At 38.9% G+C, this 17,500-nt stretch overlaps 1 protein-coding gene across 1 annotated transcript in view; it reads right to left on the bottom strand.

Moving 5' to 3' along the window:
* Nucleotides 1-17,500, bottom strand: part of LOC118816636 (neurexin-1a-like) — a 524,474-nt gene that overhangs the window by 476,969 nt on the left and 30,005 nt on the right. The window contains exons 3-5 of the mRNA XM_036583126.1: nt 7,318-7,335; nt 4,391-4,420; nt 2,984-2,995 (exon numbers count right to left, since the gene is read on the bottom strand). Of these exons, the coding sequence (XP_036439019.1) occupies nt 2,984-2,995; nt 4,391-4,420; nt 7,318-7,335 (60 nt within the window). The remainder of the gene's footprint in view (nt 1-2,983; nt 2,996-4,390; nt 4,421-7,317; nt 7,336-17,500) is intronic.

Here is a 17,500-nt window from a genome sequence, read left to right as displayed (position 1 = left end):
TGCCATGGCTCCTCTTGGCTCTCCTTCTGCTTCCTCCGGCCTGCCGGTGGAAACGGCGAGCGGCCTGTTCAGCTCCAATGCGGCGACTGCCACAGATGGCCGAGCCACACTGTCCGCTTTAATAGTGCACGTGACTATCCAGGAAGCTCTCTCTCTTTTCTTTCTCTCAGCAGTAAAGCCTGCGATGTGTCACTTCTTTTTACAGTGTTAGAAGAAAAAAAAAATTCGCAATAGCAACAATCTCTGCCTACTTAGCTTGTGACAACCAAACAGCAGAATGTCTGAAACAGGCCCTCAAGTGGCTCTGAAATTGTACGACATCAAAACGTTTCTGAGAGGGCTTCAGTCCAGGCTTATTTGTTAGCGGAGACCCGCCGCAAAAATAAGAACCTCACACAATCACAATGCATAATGAGCCTCAATTGACGGGGACAAATAAAACAGTAAATAAAACGTCTGCAGGAAAACAGCTTTGAAAAAAAAGACGCATTTGGTAGCAGACACAGAAACCAGAACATTCACTTAGAATATCATGTCCCAAGGCTAGACTATCAAAAGCAATGCATGTCATTACATTCAAATTTACTAGAGCAATTCAGTCTTTTCTTCCCAAGCAAATGAAAGGAAAACGCTATATAGGCTCGTGTTCAACAGCTACTTCAAAGACAGTTAAGTGAGCTGACAGTGTGTAGATTGTTCTCCACAGCGTGTACGCACAACAGAACGCTGAACAGCATGGCCAAGAGAGAGACAGGAAAACTCACTTACCAAGACATCAGGTAAAGCAGCTGCTCAGATTGTCATCCTCAGATCCATAACAACAAGCAGTCTACATTCCCACGTGATCATAACTCAGCAGGTCTACACTCTTAAAAGTAAAGGTTCCTAAATGGTTCTTGGCTTGGACATATGACTCCAGCAAAAAACCTATGCTCTTTAAAAGAACCATTCATTGAAAGGTTCTGTAAAATATGGCTCTTCTATGGGATCACACCAAAGAACCCTTTATAGTGGTTTTATTCTGTAGTGAAGTACACTCTTAAAAAAAATTAAGTTTCCTTAGTTGTTCTTGGTTTGGTCATCTGGTTCTAGGAACCCTTTCTTTAATCGCTATAAAAACTTTATATTATGGGGAGGTTCTTGAAACTTTTAAAAGGTTCTTCACTTTTGCACATCTTATTTACAATGGATAGTGCTTTACAGTGCCTTCCAATGAAACTCTTAAAACGGTGCCACAAAGAGTTCTTAGTTTAATGCCATAGAAGAACCACTTTTGGCAAAGAACCACATTTGACCAAGAGATTTCTGAGTGTAAAGAATCTTTTTAAACTGTAAAGGTTCTTTGCCAGTTTACGGTTTCTTTCTAGAACCTTCATGCTTTTAGTTACTGGTTATCCAGAACCACCCATTAAAAAGTCCTTAAGGGAACCAAAAATGCCCCTTTTTAAGAATGACGGCATCACTCCAAAAGATTTCCAGTGGTTCTTGGCTTGAATGTACTAGGAAAAACATTTCATTGGTATAGATCTGTCAAATCATGAGGTTCTTTAAACTCGAAAAAAAGTTTCTTCAACTAAGACATCTCAATTACAAAAGAGGCTCTTTAAAGAACCATGCACTAAAAGGTTCTTCTGCACAGTAGTTCTCAAACTGGTCCTCCAGATGGCCTCCTCTAGATCTGTGTCATTATTTGGCCAGGAGCAAAAACGTGCACCATCCTGGGGTCCCTGAGGACTGGTTTGAGAATCACTGCTTTAGGAAACCAACAGTGGTGTTCCTATGGCTTCTCTTCAAAGAATACTTTTTTAGCACCTTTATTTTTAAGAGTGTAGCGCAGTAGAGCTCCACCAGTACTGATACCAACACTCTTCTAAGTAAAAATGTCTCCATGACTAAAAGGGTTAAAGCCACACTTAAATAGGAATTCTGAGATGCTAATTTTTGGAGGCAGTATGATAATTTCATAAACCATTCCGTAAAAACATGATGATTTTGCCTTACCTGCAATGCTTAAATCCAGAGCTCAGTCAAAGCACACAAACGTTGTAAAATACTGCCATGAAGTCTCATATTTGATAGCAACACAGTGTGATTCTATTACTACAGAATTGCCAGACCATATCAAGGATAAAAGCTAAACTTAGCGACACATCACAATCTCAAATGACATCAGCATGAACAGTCCAAACTGAATGAAAAAGGAATACTTGAATTGCCCTCATGCCCAAACAAAACAGTGATCCTCTCCAGCCAATGCTCTTCTATTATAGTTTAATAAAAGCTTTATGAAATTGGAAATTGCCTTTATACAAATCACACTTATCGCAGTTGCCTTAATGTCCAGTGAGACGCCATTCAAGTTTTCCCCCAATGAAGAGTAGGCCAGAAAAAAGAAACAAAATTGCCAAAGTAAATATAGTAGCCATTATCAATTGACTCAACTCCATTGTGTTTTCAGTGGCTAATTATGCTAAGCAGGGAAAATTGCTGCCTCGTAAACAAGGAGAAACAGCTTGGCCTTATTTCCTTTTTTTTGGGTGCAAAACACTCTTTGGGGAGCGGAGTCAAGAGACTATTCTCGGACAGCTACTTACCTGTGCTGAAGGAACTCTCAATTCTGGAGAAAAATTCCTCATTTTCTTCACCGAGATGGGTTCTCAGAGAACCTATCTCGGTGATTGAGTAAGCAGGTACTGCTCCGAGCGCTGCCAGAATGCACTGCCAGGCCGAAAGGCGATCCGCTTTATGAACAGTGCTACGCCGCATACTGTACATGCATCTCAAGCGTAGAGAAAAAGGCAGTGGTGGAAGAACACCTACCTTCAAGACATTTTGTCACGCTCATAAGTTCAGTGTACTATTCAGCAACCCACTTACAGGCTCTTAGGAATCTACATTCAAGTGCTCAGTGAAGGACCACAAAGCAATCAGCTAGGAAGCATATATGCAGGGACATGTAGGAGACAAAAGGGAGATTAGGTACCTTTACTTTTACCTACACAATTTGATGAAATGGTTCCATGGAGGAAGCAGAGCCCAGAGAAAGGGAAAACAAAGGGAGAGGAGAGAGACACTTAATAAGAGGCATGGTTACGCAAGGAGGGCAGAAAGGGCTGATGGAGGATTAGTGATGTGGATGAAAAGCTAGTGATAATGAAGGGGCGAAAAAAAAAACACTACATCTTAATTAAGTAATATTCTTTCTCCAAAACATGCAATAGCACTCCATGAGGAATTAATTAACTAGCCTGGTTACTTAACCTGACCCAATTGCTAAAATACATTTTGCTGATTCTGATTGGTTCTTGGAACTGATGGGCTGTGTTGTATTTTTTGATGGATAGAGTTCTATTTATTGCACACTGCACTATATAATTGTACAGCTACGTCTTTTGTAAATCTACATGGATACTAATAATATTGATGCAAAAGCTCTGATGCAAATTCAAAGCTAGATCCTTCACTTTAGGTAGAGCCACTGAAAGCACAGCTTAGCACAGGGGTGCCAAAACCTTTTGTCTTGGTGGGCTGAGGGCCAAAAACACAAAGCAGTATACACTCTTTGAGCAAGACTGGCTCTTTACACTAGCTTAACTAGATGGGCTACCCAACCTGACCAATTGCTCTATTCCTGCGGAAGATAAACATCTATTTGGTTCATTCTGATTGATCCTTGGTACTGATGTACCAGGCTGATATAGTTGTACTGATCTGCCCATGATCCGCTTACAAATGCATTTGTTTATAGCAACTGTTGCAAGGTTGGACAAGCTTAACATACTGTTAGTAAAAAATATCATTAAACGCAACTCAGTTCAATTCAAATTACATTAATTTTGTATCCGTGTCAAAGGTTGCATTGTTATGCTAGACCGTTTGTAGTGTTTCAGATGCAAAGCACCTCATGGAATTGGCCTGCAACTCACTCACTCACTCGTGTTGATCAGGCTAAATAAGGGAGCACCATTAGCAGTAAAATAGCGTAGGTGTTTTGACCAAAAGTTAAGTATGCTACTAATTTTTTAAAAGCTTGACCTGCCTTGCAAATATGTTAAGAACGTACACATTCGTAGACGGAAAATGGAGAGGTAAAATTGTTCATTTAGTCTTTAACCCATTTTGAAAATCCTTACAGCTACTAAAGACACGATTTCTGATGGAATGTATGGTGCAATCAATAAATTCAAAACTTCCTTGCTTTGGATGGAGCCATTAAAAGCACAGCTTAGTGGTGAAGCCATGCTTTCTAGCTCCGTTCAGGTTTCCTTAAACCATGGCAAATGCAGCCCCAGAACAGTGTGAGCGAAAAGCGGCTGGAGCTTCAAGCTAAAAGCACAAAGGCGATGAAGGAATGAGGCAGGGATGAGTGAGAAAGGAACAGAGGACATACCTTGGTCGCCCATCATCAGGTGCGCCAGACCTTTAAGGGAAACAAGAGTTACAGTCAGAAAAGAACACAAAAACATAGGGAAGCTTCTACTACCCTGCCACACAGGCATCTCTCTCTCTATGCCTGTGGTTCTTACTGGGTCAGGATGAGGGTGGGGAGTATAGGACGGAGAGGGAAAGGGAGAAGGTAAATGACAAGGCAACAAATGTCTGATCTACATTTTTTTTTACTCACTTATTTTCCCAGATAGATGTAATACGTCACTGAAGACACTAACCAGGCAGAAAAATAGATATATTACCATCAAAGACCCTGGAAAAGACATCTTCAAGGATACTTCATCTAATCCAACCTACCTCCCCCATAATCCGTTGCTTTTCCATCCATGATTTACAGTGCAAACAGAGACAGATGGAGCAAAACACAGCCATATTTTCCTGACCGTCTTTGGCAACAGCGCGAAATATAGCCCCATCATTTTCCTCTCTGCTGCGCAAAAGTATAAGTACCTTTGTATGAACGTAGAAACGTTATGTACTATAAATGTCAGGGGCGTTTTATTGCTTTTTTTTTTATATTCACTGAACTGACTGCCTGCCAAACCGTTCCATTTAACACGACCCATTTGGGAGTGAGTGTCAATATGAGTGCTACGGTCTATATCCATAATTACAAATTAACTGTCAGATGATTTTCATGGAAATATTCCACTTACAAGGAAGCAGTTAGCAATACTTACCCATTCAGAAAGAAATGTGCAGCATTTTCTCTTTTGGTAGCCCTGTGCTTTCTATTTCTGCTCATATATATTTCAACATCAAAAAATTTGTAACAGTTGCAATTGACTAAAGTCTAATCAGTTTCCTCCACAGACTAACTATATAGAGTCCAATTACTGCCATAGAACCACAGAACTAGTGTTTGGACATATCTGACTGAATGTACACTACTGAAAATGTGCAATTTTTGACATTTTTGAAATTTTAATAACAATAATAACTTAAAAGTGAAGTTTAACATTGCTAACTATTAAGCTAATGGTATTTTTAGATGTTTTACTCAAAATTTTAAGAATTATTTAAACAAAAATATGAAATGATGGATAATACACCATAATCTTCTATTTACCCCAAGTTATCTGCTATGAGATTTGATCTCCGCTTTTGAAACATACAGACTTCTGAATATTAATTTTATTATAACTTAATTGTTAAGTCTTATTTACAGCTTTATAGTGTCCTGCTATTTACTGAAAACATTGATGTTGCAAAATATTAGCATATGTGAATCATTTAATAACTTGCCTGCTACCAAATTCGGTTTGTAATACTGAAAACATTGATTCCGACCTTTTGAATGGTGGTGCATTTTTTCATAAACAACAGGATCCGTTGATAAAAGTGCATTAAAAATTACCTTGATATTCAAGTTGACTACAGTCTTGTTCAAAACCAGCCTAACAGCGAAAACAGTCTTTTTCCTCCATCATTTGCTTCTAGTTCTTCAGTTCTGTACCTGTTTTATTCCATTGTGATGGATACTGAAGAATATATCTGACATTTAACTGATATAAGGACCATGCAGAAGGATGATTTACCTCTTCAACCTTGAAGGAGCATTCCACTCATTCCATCACTAGGGATAAGGAAGCCAGACTAAACGTTCAGGCTCAACATCTCCCGCATTTTTTTGGGATATACCACACATTGGTTTTGAGATAACCCCGCATTCTTCTCCATCATGTTTCATGGGTTCGCTCTTAAAAATAAGGGTGCTACAACAGGTTCTTTGGAGTGATGCCACAGTAGAACCACTCTGGGTTGTCTAAAGAACCTTTCAATAGCTGGTTCTTCAAGAAACCATGTTTGTAAAGAAGATGTACAAGTGTGAATAACTTTTCTGAAGAACCTCCTTCTTATGTAAAGACTGTACACCAATTGATCTATCCATGCTCCACCCACAAATGTGGTCTTCTGTAGCACGAAAAGTTGACCAAGCTTTACAGAATGTTGGCAAAAATCCTAGTCAACAAGAACCGGATGCTATTTGTTTCAGCTGATTGGTCTGCAAAGGTTAACCAACGCTGCAATTTTTGTTATCAAAGAACACATTAGCATCTGGAGCATAGATAGGTCAAATGGTTTTAAGGAACTTTACATCCAAGCCAAGAACTATTTGGGAACCTTTATTTTTAAGAGCGCAGAATTCTCTGAAGTTACCCAAACAGTAACTGTTCACTCTTGTACTATTCTCCATCGATTACATCTCACAATCAGAACTTCCATACTTATGGTTTACTTTGGCTTACAGGCATTCACTTGACTTCCTCATCCCAAATCATTATGGTCCTTTTTAACTCTTGCCCTTTTTTGCACAATAGCTGGATTTGACATTTCCAGGATCGTTCTGACAATCAGGTAACATCTGCCTGTCCTGAAGGATTGAACAAAGTGAGTCTGGGGTTACATCTCCTTTCCCCTGCTTCAACATTTCTTCACCAATCAAGAGAATTTATAGGGTGTTTGTCCCCCCTTTGCTGCATCTACTCTTCTGGGAAAACTCCGGATGTTGGAACATTGTGAGAATTTGGTTGCATTCAGCCACAAGAGCACTAGTGAGGTCAGGTACTAATGTTAAAAGACTGGTTTTGTTTCACAAACACCACTCCAACTCATCCCAAAGGTTTGGATGGAGCTCCATCACTACAGAGAACGCAATTCTAATGCTCCACAGCTCAATGCTGGGGGGCTTTGTACCCCTCTAGCTGTCAAATTCAGCTATAGTGAACATCTCCAGATCCAAAAGATTAATGGCAAGGAATAAATTACCTACCGTCTGCACATGGAACATGTAATGACAGTGATAAACCACATTATGGGTCAAGGTTGAGGTAAGTATAATAATGATTAAAAAAATATGTTACCCACCTTCAACATGGTTGTCTTCTGCGAGCACGGATGGGGCAGGGAGAGAGAAAGGAAGACATTCATTAAGCGGCATGCAGACCAGTACTTGCCGTTGCATGTTACCATGCAAGGCATCAAACATCACATGCAAGTGCTGTGGTGCCAGAAAGGCCCATGGTGCTGTACCTACACACAGTGTTTGCATGAACTGTACCTGAAACCCACAGACAAGTGAATTGCCTCTGAAGTACATCATCTGCCAAAAAAAGTCTATCATTCAGCAATTTTATGTATGCCACTGTCTCAAATGCCACGCTGTCTACCACCAGTGTCAAGAATGGAGCAACTTAATGAGCACTGACTCAAAGACAGACTTCTTTTACTTCTATTAGCCTATTCAGATTGGATTAGTTCATCAGGGGGATGCCTGTAGGTACTAATCTTCTCAGTGATAAAACTCACACATCCATAAAATTACTACAGGAGGTGCGAGTTTTGGGGTGTAATTTCAACCAACCTGGATGTTTGCGTCATATGATTATGCTCTATTCAAGTAAAAAATATACATAGTGCATATAAAATTCTTTGATGACATTGTGTGGTTGTGTGTAAATATAAATTGCACTATCGGTGCAGCTGCATGTATAAATCTATACATCTATACATGCAGATCAAGTAAAGACCTCCAAAGCATCCACTGTTTCGCAAGTTGGAAAATATTTAACATGGATGGATATGCTAGACGACTAAATATGGCAAGTAGCAGTGGTCAAAATCTTTTTCAACGCAATGCAATGTAATCTGTCTGGAAAATCCACCACCCAGATTTAATCTATCAGATGATCAGCAAGTTTGGTAAAATGCAGTAGGTAATTCGGCCTGTTTTTCCTCAGGGGAGAATGGAGAAAAACACACACATGGATGATCCGGACGGAATAAAAGAGGAAACCACCCTAGGACCCCACGTAAAACACAATCCTGTCTGAAGTGGGCTTATGAGACTTTGGTAGTAACAGAATACATATAACATAATTGGGATACAAAAAAAATTAACTGTGCTCTGTTAGGGTTAAAGAATCAGTAATCAGATACAGATATATCATAAAGACAGAGTGCTTACTAGCAGAAATACATCAATCAAACTACTCTTACTTGGCAAACCTGATGTTTGTCGCAAGCAACATTAAATCTACCAATTGCTGTTGTCTCTGCAGTTGGCATAGCAACAGCCAAACTGACCCATGGCTATGTCTCAAAAACTAGCAACACATTTCAAAACCTTTGCTTTGTCATGTATGGAGTGCATTTCCAAAAGCAGCTCAAACTGGGCTACGGACATCTGATCTATGTGTAAGAAAGGGGGGCGGTCATTCAACAATATTATAAATGTGTCACCTTACATCACAACATACTCTTCTAACCATCATGTCTGTCAGTACTTACACTGACCAACCGCACACTTACAAGGAAAGCATAATTAGTCCTGTTTAACTGGACTTAGTGCCGTAAAGTTGTAAATACAAATTATTGTACTTTTCGAGAGTGGCACTACACAATTCTTTTTCTGTTGCAATTTATCAAACCTAAGAAAACTAAATATCATGATTTATATTTTGCATCATGAAAATGTATTTAGGCATCACAATGTCACACTTTCATTTCACCCAAAAACTCCCGAGAGAGGGGGTGAGACTATCCATGCTGCATTCACCTTTCCAAACTGGAACGTAGCACACTCTTTTTGTGAGGAGCAAAGTGTGTCACTTCAAGACATTCTGCTATTTGTTAGTGTTCATATCATACGTCACAGGACATTTTTACCATCAAGTGAGTTCATGATGTAGGGCCAATATATATATATATATATATATATATATATATATATATATATATATATATATATATATATATATGTATGTATGTATGTGCCTGTCATTTAGCTATAAAAGTAATGTGCTGTCACACTAAGTTGCATGATGATGTAGTGAGTGACTTTGGGGGAGCTGATTTCAAATGCTTAAATTTTGCAATACAAATTTTTTTTCTTTAAACAACACTGATCTGATTTGTTTATTTGTTTTCTAGATCCTGGACAGGGTCCGTCAAGCATAACGAACCCATAACGTCAAGCATATGTCTGTTCTCTCGCACAAAACAGACAACTAAACAGTTTTTATACAACTCCACTGCAATATTCTCAAAAAAAAAACTTTAAAATGTCTAATTGTGGTATCAAACAGCTGGTTTGGCCTGAAACGTTTACCTCATTCACAGCTTAGTGTGATTAAATATGGTTACTGAGGTTGAGAAATCAGATTTTTTGATAAAAGTATGTAAATGAAACATAAATGGACAAAAAACTGTGACTTCTTGACATGAGAAAATTTCAAATTAGAACATCTATTCAGCACCAATTTTGCTGAATGACTCAATAGCCTAATTACTGTATAGAAAAGACTTTCAATATGTGCTTTTAGCAGTAGCCTAGAAAATAAAACTGTCCAGTCATTATTTAGGCAAAGGAAGACACTTTGATGGACAAGAGACGGAGTGGTGCAAAATTTATTCAAAGGATTAGCAAATAGCTGCTTTACGTTAATAAAACCATTGCAGGTATTTTCTTGCTTAATTATAAGTGAAACACCACATAAAGATTGATGTGTTACATAGACTGATTTAGCCAGTTAGCTAGTCTTAGTCAGAGGTTCCTCTGTACCTTTTCAAATGCTTTTCTAATGTAAATTCCTATCAACAGGAATTCTATGGTTTATATTCAGCTTGAATTCTGTGACTCTCAGACAGCCTGCCTGATTTCTGCGTGAGATCAGTGCCATGTTATGCAGATGATATTTTGGTAGCCTACGTAGAATGGCTCTGGTACCGCAGTATGAAGACAATAATTAATCTACATTAAGTTTATGCGTCTAAGCCTGAAACATTTGTGCGATTGCTGCAAGCGGACTGTGATGCACTTAGTATCCTATTTTGCTGGCATACTGGATGTTAGCTAATGTCTGAGAAATTCGTCAAATGTAGCTAGCAAGTAGACTTACTATCACGGACCGCCCCCGTTTTTGTTTTTTTTTAATTGCTAATATTCAAATATCCCAAAGAGAAACCACACTATTATACTAGGCTACAAATAATGATGTTTTATAAGATTTTATTAGTAAATTAGTATTTAAAGCAGGGGCCTTCCTATTCTGTGCACCCATTTATATCTGATGCACTATCAGTGATTTAGTTTTGGAACCTGGCCTACTTATCAAACCAGTCAATTAAAGACATCAACACACAACGACTATTTTTCCCCCTAGGAATGAATGGGGACAAAAAAGTGCACTCAGCTTAAAATCACGACGATGTACATCCATTAGAAACATCCAAATAATCTTGTGAGATATTATAGCAACCACCAGCCACAACAACCCCCTAGCAACCACCTGGGGTGTCTTAGCAACCACCTGGACTACCATAGCAACAACCTAGCAACTCCCAGGCAACCACCTGGGATATGGTTGCAGTGACCTAGCAACACCCTAGCAACCATGAGGGATACCACAGCAAGCACCTAACAACACCCTAGCAACCACTTGGGATATCATAGCAACAACCTTGCAACACCCTAGCAACTATCTGGGATATCATGGCAATTGCCTAGCAATACCTTAGCAACTACTCGGAATACCATAACAACCATTTAGCAACACCTTAGCAACCAATTGGGACACCATAACAATCCCTCAGCAACATCTTAGCATCCACCTAGCAACTCCCTAGCAAGGAATACCTTAGCAACTGCCTAGCAACATCTTAGAAAGCTTAAGCTGCGCTTTCTTTTTCACTTTTCCAGTTAATCACATAAACGGCAGAAATTGAAGTGATCACTATGAAAGGAAAGAGCACCATTACATCATTCAGCATGACACACCTTGTTTTGCAAGAGAGACATTCAGCTATTTTCGCATCAGAATTAACTTTGGGATTTATTAAGTTGATTACCTGCAATTTTTGCAGCTGTGGCACAGGAATCACTGCAAGTAGCAGGTCAGTTTTCACAGCTACAGTAATAAAGGCTTTGTAATAACATCAACACACCCACCAGCTTACCACCATGGTTTATTAGCAGACTAAGGGCCAGACAGGCCAGTGCTTTTTCAGCAATTCCTCAGTGCAGCTTTATTTAACATTATTTAAACACTTGTGTCCTGGTTACCCTCAGATATTACATGCTTGTAGTTGAGTCTGTTTTGAACCATACTTTTTTACTCCAGATGAGATTTAGGACTCTAAACTGCAAACTCTACTACACAACTATACAAATAACACAAATAATTAACTTGTAAACTGGAGTACACTGGGTAGTTATTGGGGAAAGAGGGTGCCTACATCCAAGTATATCCTGAATAGTTGTTGATTTTATTTACAAGACATCTAGAGCATGTTTTTGATGAATCTATAAATAAAATGTTTAAAAAAACTGTAATTTATACAGATCTCTCATTGTTTACTTTGGGAGGCTTAGTTGTAACAGCATGTTAAAACTAACCATACCATGAGGAGAAACATCTGTCAAGCTTTGCAAATAACATTTAAATGGGAATACGAAAAATGACCTGAAGCATGTTCTACTGTATGTGTTTAACTACAAAAAAGGTGTTAAATTTTACCTTGCATTAGGTTGTGCCCACTTTCCCCTATCGTCAAAGACAGCACATGGCCCAGCTGGGATTCAAACCTGTTTCTTTGCATTTCCTCAAGTGGTATCACAAGTAAATGGAGCTGTAATACAACTGCCAGGGCAGTGGTTTTAATTGAAGTAAAATAAGCAAATCATATTTCTAATAAAGTCCAGTAACATTGGCCCTAATGTCCCTTTAGCTCAAAGACAATAACTGACCAAAACACTTTTTGGAAGCCTTCTCCGAGCACTCTCCTAACCAAACACAAAAGCAGAAGCAATTAATATCCCATGGCCCATGACCAAATGGTAAGAACAAGCACAAGCTTTGGACATGCTGAGTCAGCGTTCATCAGAGTTGATGTTTTGATTGTGGTCAGGCTCTGATGGAAGAGTGATTTTACAGTGCCCATTATCAACAGGGCTAGAAGCTTAATACATTCTGTGCTTATTCACTGCATTTTAAATGTAATCATTAATAATCATTATTCTGAAAACATCTAAATTACCAGTTGCAGTGACTGAGCAGTATAATTTCTCCCATAAATACTAGCCCTGCAATGTAAAGTATTAAAATGAAAGTCAAAAGGACATTAGCAACACTTTCTGTTTCACAGCACTCTTTAAAATACAATGTATGTCCAAAAGTATGTGGACGTCTGACAACCACACCTACATGAGCTTGTCAGACATCCCATTTCCAAACCACGGGCATTAATACAGAGTTGCCCCCTTTGCAGCTGTAACAACATCCGTTCTTCTGGGAAGGCAGATGTTTGCGAAGTGTGTCTGAGGGAACTTGTGCTCAGTCAAAAACAATCAGTCATGCCCTACTGCTACTCTGATTAAACAAACAAAAAAAAGCACCTACCAATATGAACTGTGCTATGAAAGAACTTATGTGGAAAAGTCCACACTTGTCCATCTCACTGCTTTCTTTGAAGAATCAACCTTTGAAACATTCTTTATGGAACTGAAAGATTCTTGTATAAACCTTTATTTTTAACAGTGCATGGCCATGCCTCCATGTACCACTGATGAGGTGGTTTGCTTTGGATTATCAGCAGATTCTGTTTTCTTTAGACTTTACTCATTTCAGCTCTTGAAGCCTAGCTGTGGTTTGTAAACCCTTTGATGGCATACTAGTGTATTCTCTTTATGGTAGACTTTGACACATCTTTGTCTAGATGCTCCTCATAATGCTTCTTATCATCAGCAGTTCTTCTTCATGCTTGGGAAGTTCTTTGGTCATCCACTGCTCCATGATCTGCCTGGTTGTTTGCTATTGATCAGTATCGGTATGTTCATGCTTCTTAACAAAGTGCCAAACAGTTGTTATTGACAAACATAATGTTTTGGCTCTGCATCTGATTGATTTAGTCTGATTGTTTAGACTCCTTAACGACCACTTGACATTGCATTGACAACTCTGAGATCCTTATTGTATCAGTGCCACATCTTGAATCATCTTTAGAACCGTAGAAGTGGTTAAGCAATAGAACATGAGCACGAGTATAATATTGTGAATACCATAATGGCTGTGATATGGTTGCAGGTATGAGCTGAGGGCAAGTGATATTCGCTCTTACCCCTGTAACCCATGTGTTCTTTTGCTTTCATAGAACAGTTTTGCACAGTAGAAAAAGACCAAGTAGATTGGTTACATGGGGCTGGCTGGTGCAGTCGATCATAAACTGTAAAGAGACATCATAAACAGTAAAGAGACATACTTAATATATTTGCACATATATGTATCAATTTTACATGCATCTATTATCACCTGTTTCTGTTTCAAAGCAAACAAGCTCATTAACATGAAGTAAATAACAGAGTCATGTCCCAACATGACTGGTGTTGGTTGGCAGCTTGATTTTGGAGCTGGTGGCACAAAAGCACAACTTGAATTTAGTCATGAATGCACTAATTCCAGGAGATATTTTCTGACAAGATGCTTAGATTTAATTCAAGTTAAGTCATCCTATTGTATAATATGCCTGGGATATACAGCAGAGAGTGATAAGTAGTGCCAAACAACCCCACTTTCCCTTGAAACAAAGAAGGCCCAAATATTGTTTCAGACATATCTTTTTAATGTTGGTAATTTCTTCCCCCAGGAAAAGTAGTTCTATCAGCTTAGAGTAAAGTGACCACTGTTATTAGTTAGCAACTGGTCAGCAATTCAGAATGTTTTTTAACCAAACTGTGTGGTCAGATGATGCAATGACTCTTAGCAAAAAACAAATGAGCAGCCAACTGCCCAAATATTTATGGCTCCCAAAAATGTTCTGACTATATACAGAAAAGGGTTATGAGTTTCTTTAAACATAGCCAGTTCGCCTAACATAGATGTAAATACAGCTGAATTAAAGCAGACACTCTGCACTTTAATCCTCGTGGTCATTGTTTCATTTCAAATCCAGTGGAGTACTGAGCCAAAACAATAAAAAATGGTGTCCCTGTCCTTTGAACTGCACTGGCACTGTAAATCTTAAGTCTAAATATTTAATAACGGCTAGATGATTCAAATGGTATCATCAGCTTTGAGGGTCAATCAGACACACTGACTGGGCTGAAATGGACAGTAAGAATGGAATGGAGAGTCGCAGTGAGCTGTCTAATGCTTTCACCAGCTGACGTTTAATAGCACTTCACAGCTCACCATCTTCTTTATCCCCCCCCTACCCCCAACAGCATGAAAAATGGAGAGGGGTGGGGAGTGAGTACGTGACGGCTAAGTGTCCAGCCACTCTGCTAGAAATCGATGCAAAGCCGCAGTGGCGGATGGCGGCTAGTGCCAGATTACAGCTCTCACTGACAGAGCCCTTCAGTACCGCTGTCTCTCAGCATGGAATATTTGCATTGGCTCTTTTATAGCACTCCCGACTCATGTGGCAGTTCTCATAGCAATACTGCAGGTTTACTCAGAGCGCTGCTTATTATAAACTCACAATACAGCAAAACTGATATTCCCTTCCAGGCTATGGCACTTTACTCAGAGGCACCAGCTACATACTTTCACAACTCTGAATAACTAAATTTCTGACCTCAAAATGATTTAATTCAATTACAATTCTTAAGGAAATGATTCAGTAGAACATGGAATCTGAAATTTGAACATGATTGAATTCAAGTCCATTATTTTGGTATGATTCAGAATACACCTGACTGAAGGAGCTCCAGCACTGCTCAAAAGTTAGAGACCACTCAGAGACCACATTTCATACATTTAATTTACTGTTAAAATGGCCATTAAGTAAAAATTTTCCATTACATCTGTTTCTCTGCACACCTTGCTGCCCCCTTTGACCCTCTTCTTCAATTGTCAGGAAGCCCATAGTACCACAATAGAGCAGGTATCATTTGGGTGGTGCATCATTCTCAGTTACACTGACGTGATGGTGGTGTTGTGTTAGTGTGTGTTGCGCTGGTACGAGTGGATCAGACACAGCAGTGCTGCTGCAGGGTCAATGCTGGACTGAGAATAATCCACCAACCAAAAACGTCTAGCCAACAGCGTACTGTGGGCAGCCTCCTGTGACCACTGATGAAAGACTGGAGAATGACCAACACAAATTGTCCAGCAACAGATGAGCTACTGTCTTTGACTTTACATATACAAGGTGGACCAACAACATAGGTGTGTCTAAAAGAGTGGAGAAAATGTAATCAACTTCTAAGACTGAAGTTTGGAGGTGTGGAAAAATATCCCTGCACATTTCTTTGAAAAACCGAAAGCAAGTCTCATGAAAAGAATGGAAGCTGTAAGAAAGGCAAAGAGTGGAGACACTGAATACTGAAAAGAACATATATTTAGTTTTTGAGGCTTCTGTGTAATTCTATGTGATTTGTCATGAGTCATTTTAATGAGTACCTTGTACTTTATGGCTAAATGAAATAAATGAGGGGTACACAGTACTGTATGTCAGTGTAATACCTGTGGTGCCTTGATTTCAGGCACTTTAACAAAATCATAACAATACAACAACCATGCTAATTTTGGTCACTGATATCACGATAGGAAAATTTGCATACCATTCCTTCATCACAGAGTAGCCATTATAATTAATGACTGACTTTATAAACAGCATTTATTAAAATACTGACGGTGTAGCAGCCATTTGCTTTCTATTCTACTTCTGAAATTATATCCAGGCCAAGGGTGAAAACACTAAATACTGGAAAACTGGTATATTTAGTTGGTGAGGCTTCTGTGTAGTATTTTGTTAAATATATATTTTCAGATTTTTTTTTCCTGATGCTGAAAAATGAACAGCATGTACATAATGGTAATTTTGACTAGAAATTAAATGTCATTTAATAAATACAATAAAAGTCATAAACAGCACTCCTTTATCTTTTGCAAAGTATTGTCTATGACAAAAACTGAATGACTTACTGTCTGTTTTATAAAATCAGTTGTGACATTCTAACACAGATGCAGTTGAATCTCTACCTTCAAATCAATATATAATAATGCACCAGTGCATTTTTACACTCCTGCTTATGCATTCCATGCTGTGCCGCTGCCACCACCAGTCCCCAGCTCCACACAGCAGTAATCCATAAACCAGCACACAATGCCTGTAAATTTGACATCCATTTCAGAAATAGTGGACAGCAGTGATCCTAAGCCCCTGTAAATGCGGTCATTTATGAGCCAGTACGGGCTCTCTTCTGCCGTGCGGTTACTTTTCATGATGCACTCATAGATGATAAACAGATAATGCCCAGTCCCGTCTTAACGTTAAGGCCACAGACATAGCTCTTAGACTGGCGCGACTGGGCGAACAGATGCGCCGTGGCAGTCTCCCCTCTCTCTTCCTCTCGCGAGTCGACCTGATCCCTCCGGATAATCACAGAGTAGCTTATAGTTCTAATAACCTTAATCCCTGGATTCACAACAAACTGGGTTTGCATTACAGATGCAAGATGCATCTTCTGTTTATCGCACCATATCTCTGATGAACACAAGCCTTAAAAATGGGATTAGAGGTTCGAAAGTTATCTGCACATTCCACGGATACTACACGCCATGAAATGAAAACAATTATCTCCTTGTTTTATTAAAGAATTGAATCACATTACATAATGTCATGTGAACAGTACCTATTGACACTTATTGCATCATTCTGGATAGACTGTTCACATTAAAGGAATATTCCATCTGCTGCATCTACAGTTTATGATCCATCATCATAAACAATAATGTTTCCATGTAGTTAGAAAAGAACAGAAAACCTTTATACATTTATATTAGAAGTGAATGGGTAGATGCTAAAGCACATGTCTACTGAGTTCTTTTATCAATGTGTTTGGAGTCTCTCCTACTCTGCTCTGCATTAAAATAAGTGTTCGTGGTAATCATCTGTATGCTACAAGTGTGTTTAGGTTAAGATTACATTAAAAAAAACACTGGAATATTCCTTTAAATTCTAAGAAGGCAATGGCAGTTACAACAAGCTTTTACTGCAGGGTGGCAAGCCAAGCCTAGTTATGCTTGACCTCAATCAGCTGAATAGCATT

Source organism: Colossoma macropomum, unplaced genomic scaffold (assembly GCF_904425465.1).
Source record: "Colossoma macropomum unplaced genomic scaffold, Colossoma_macropomum, whole genome shotgun sequence".
In the NCBI taxonomy this organism is placed as follows: domain Eukaryota; kingdom Metazoa; phylum Chordata; class Actinopteri; order Characiformes; family Serrasalmidae; genus Colossoma; species Colossoma macropomum.
This window is presented reverse-complemented; position numbering and strand designations above follow the sequence as displayed.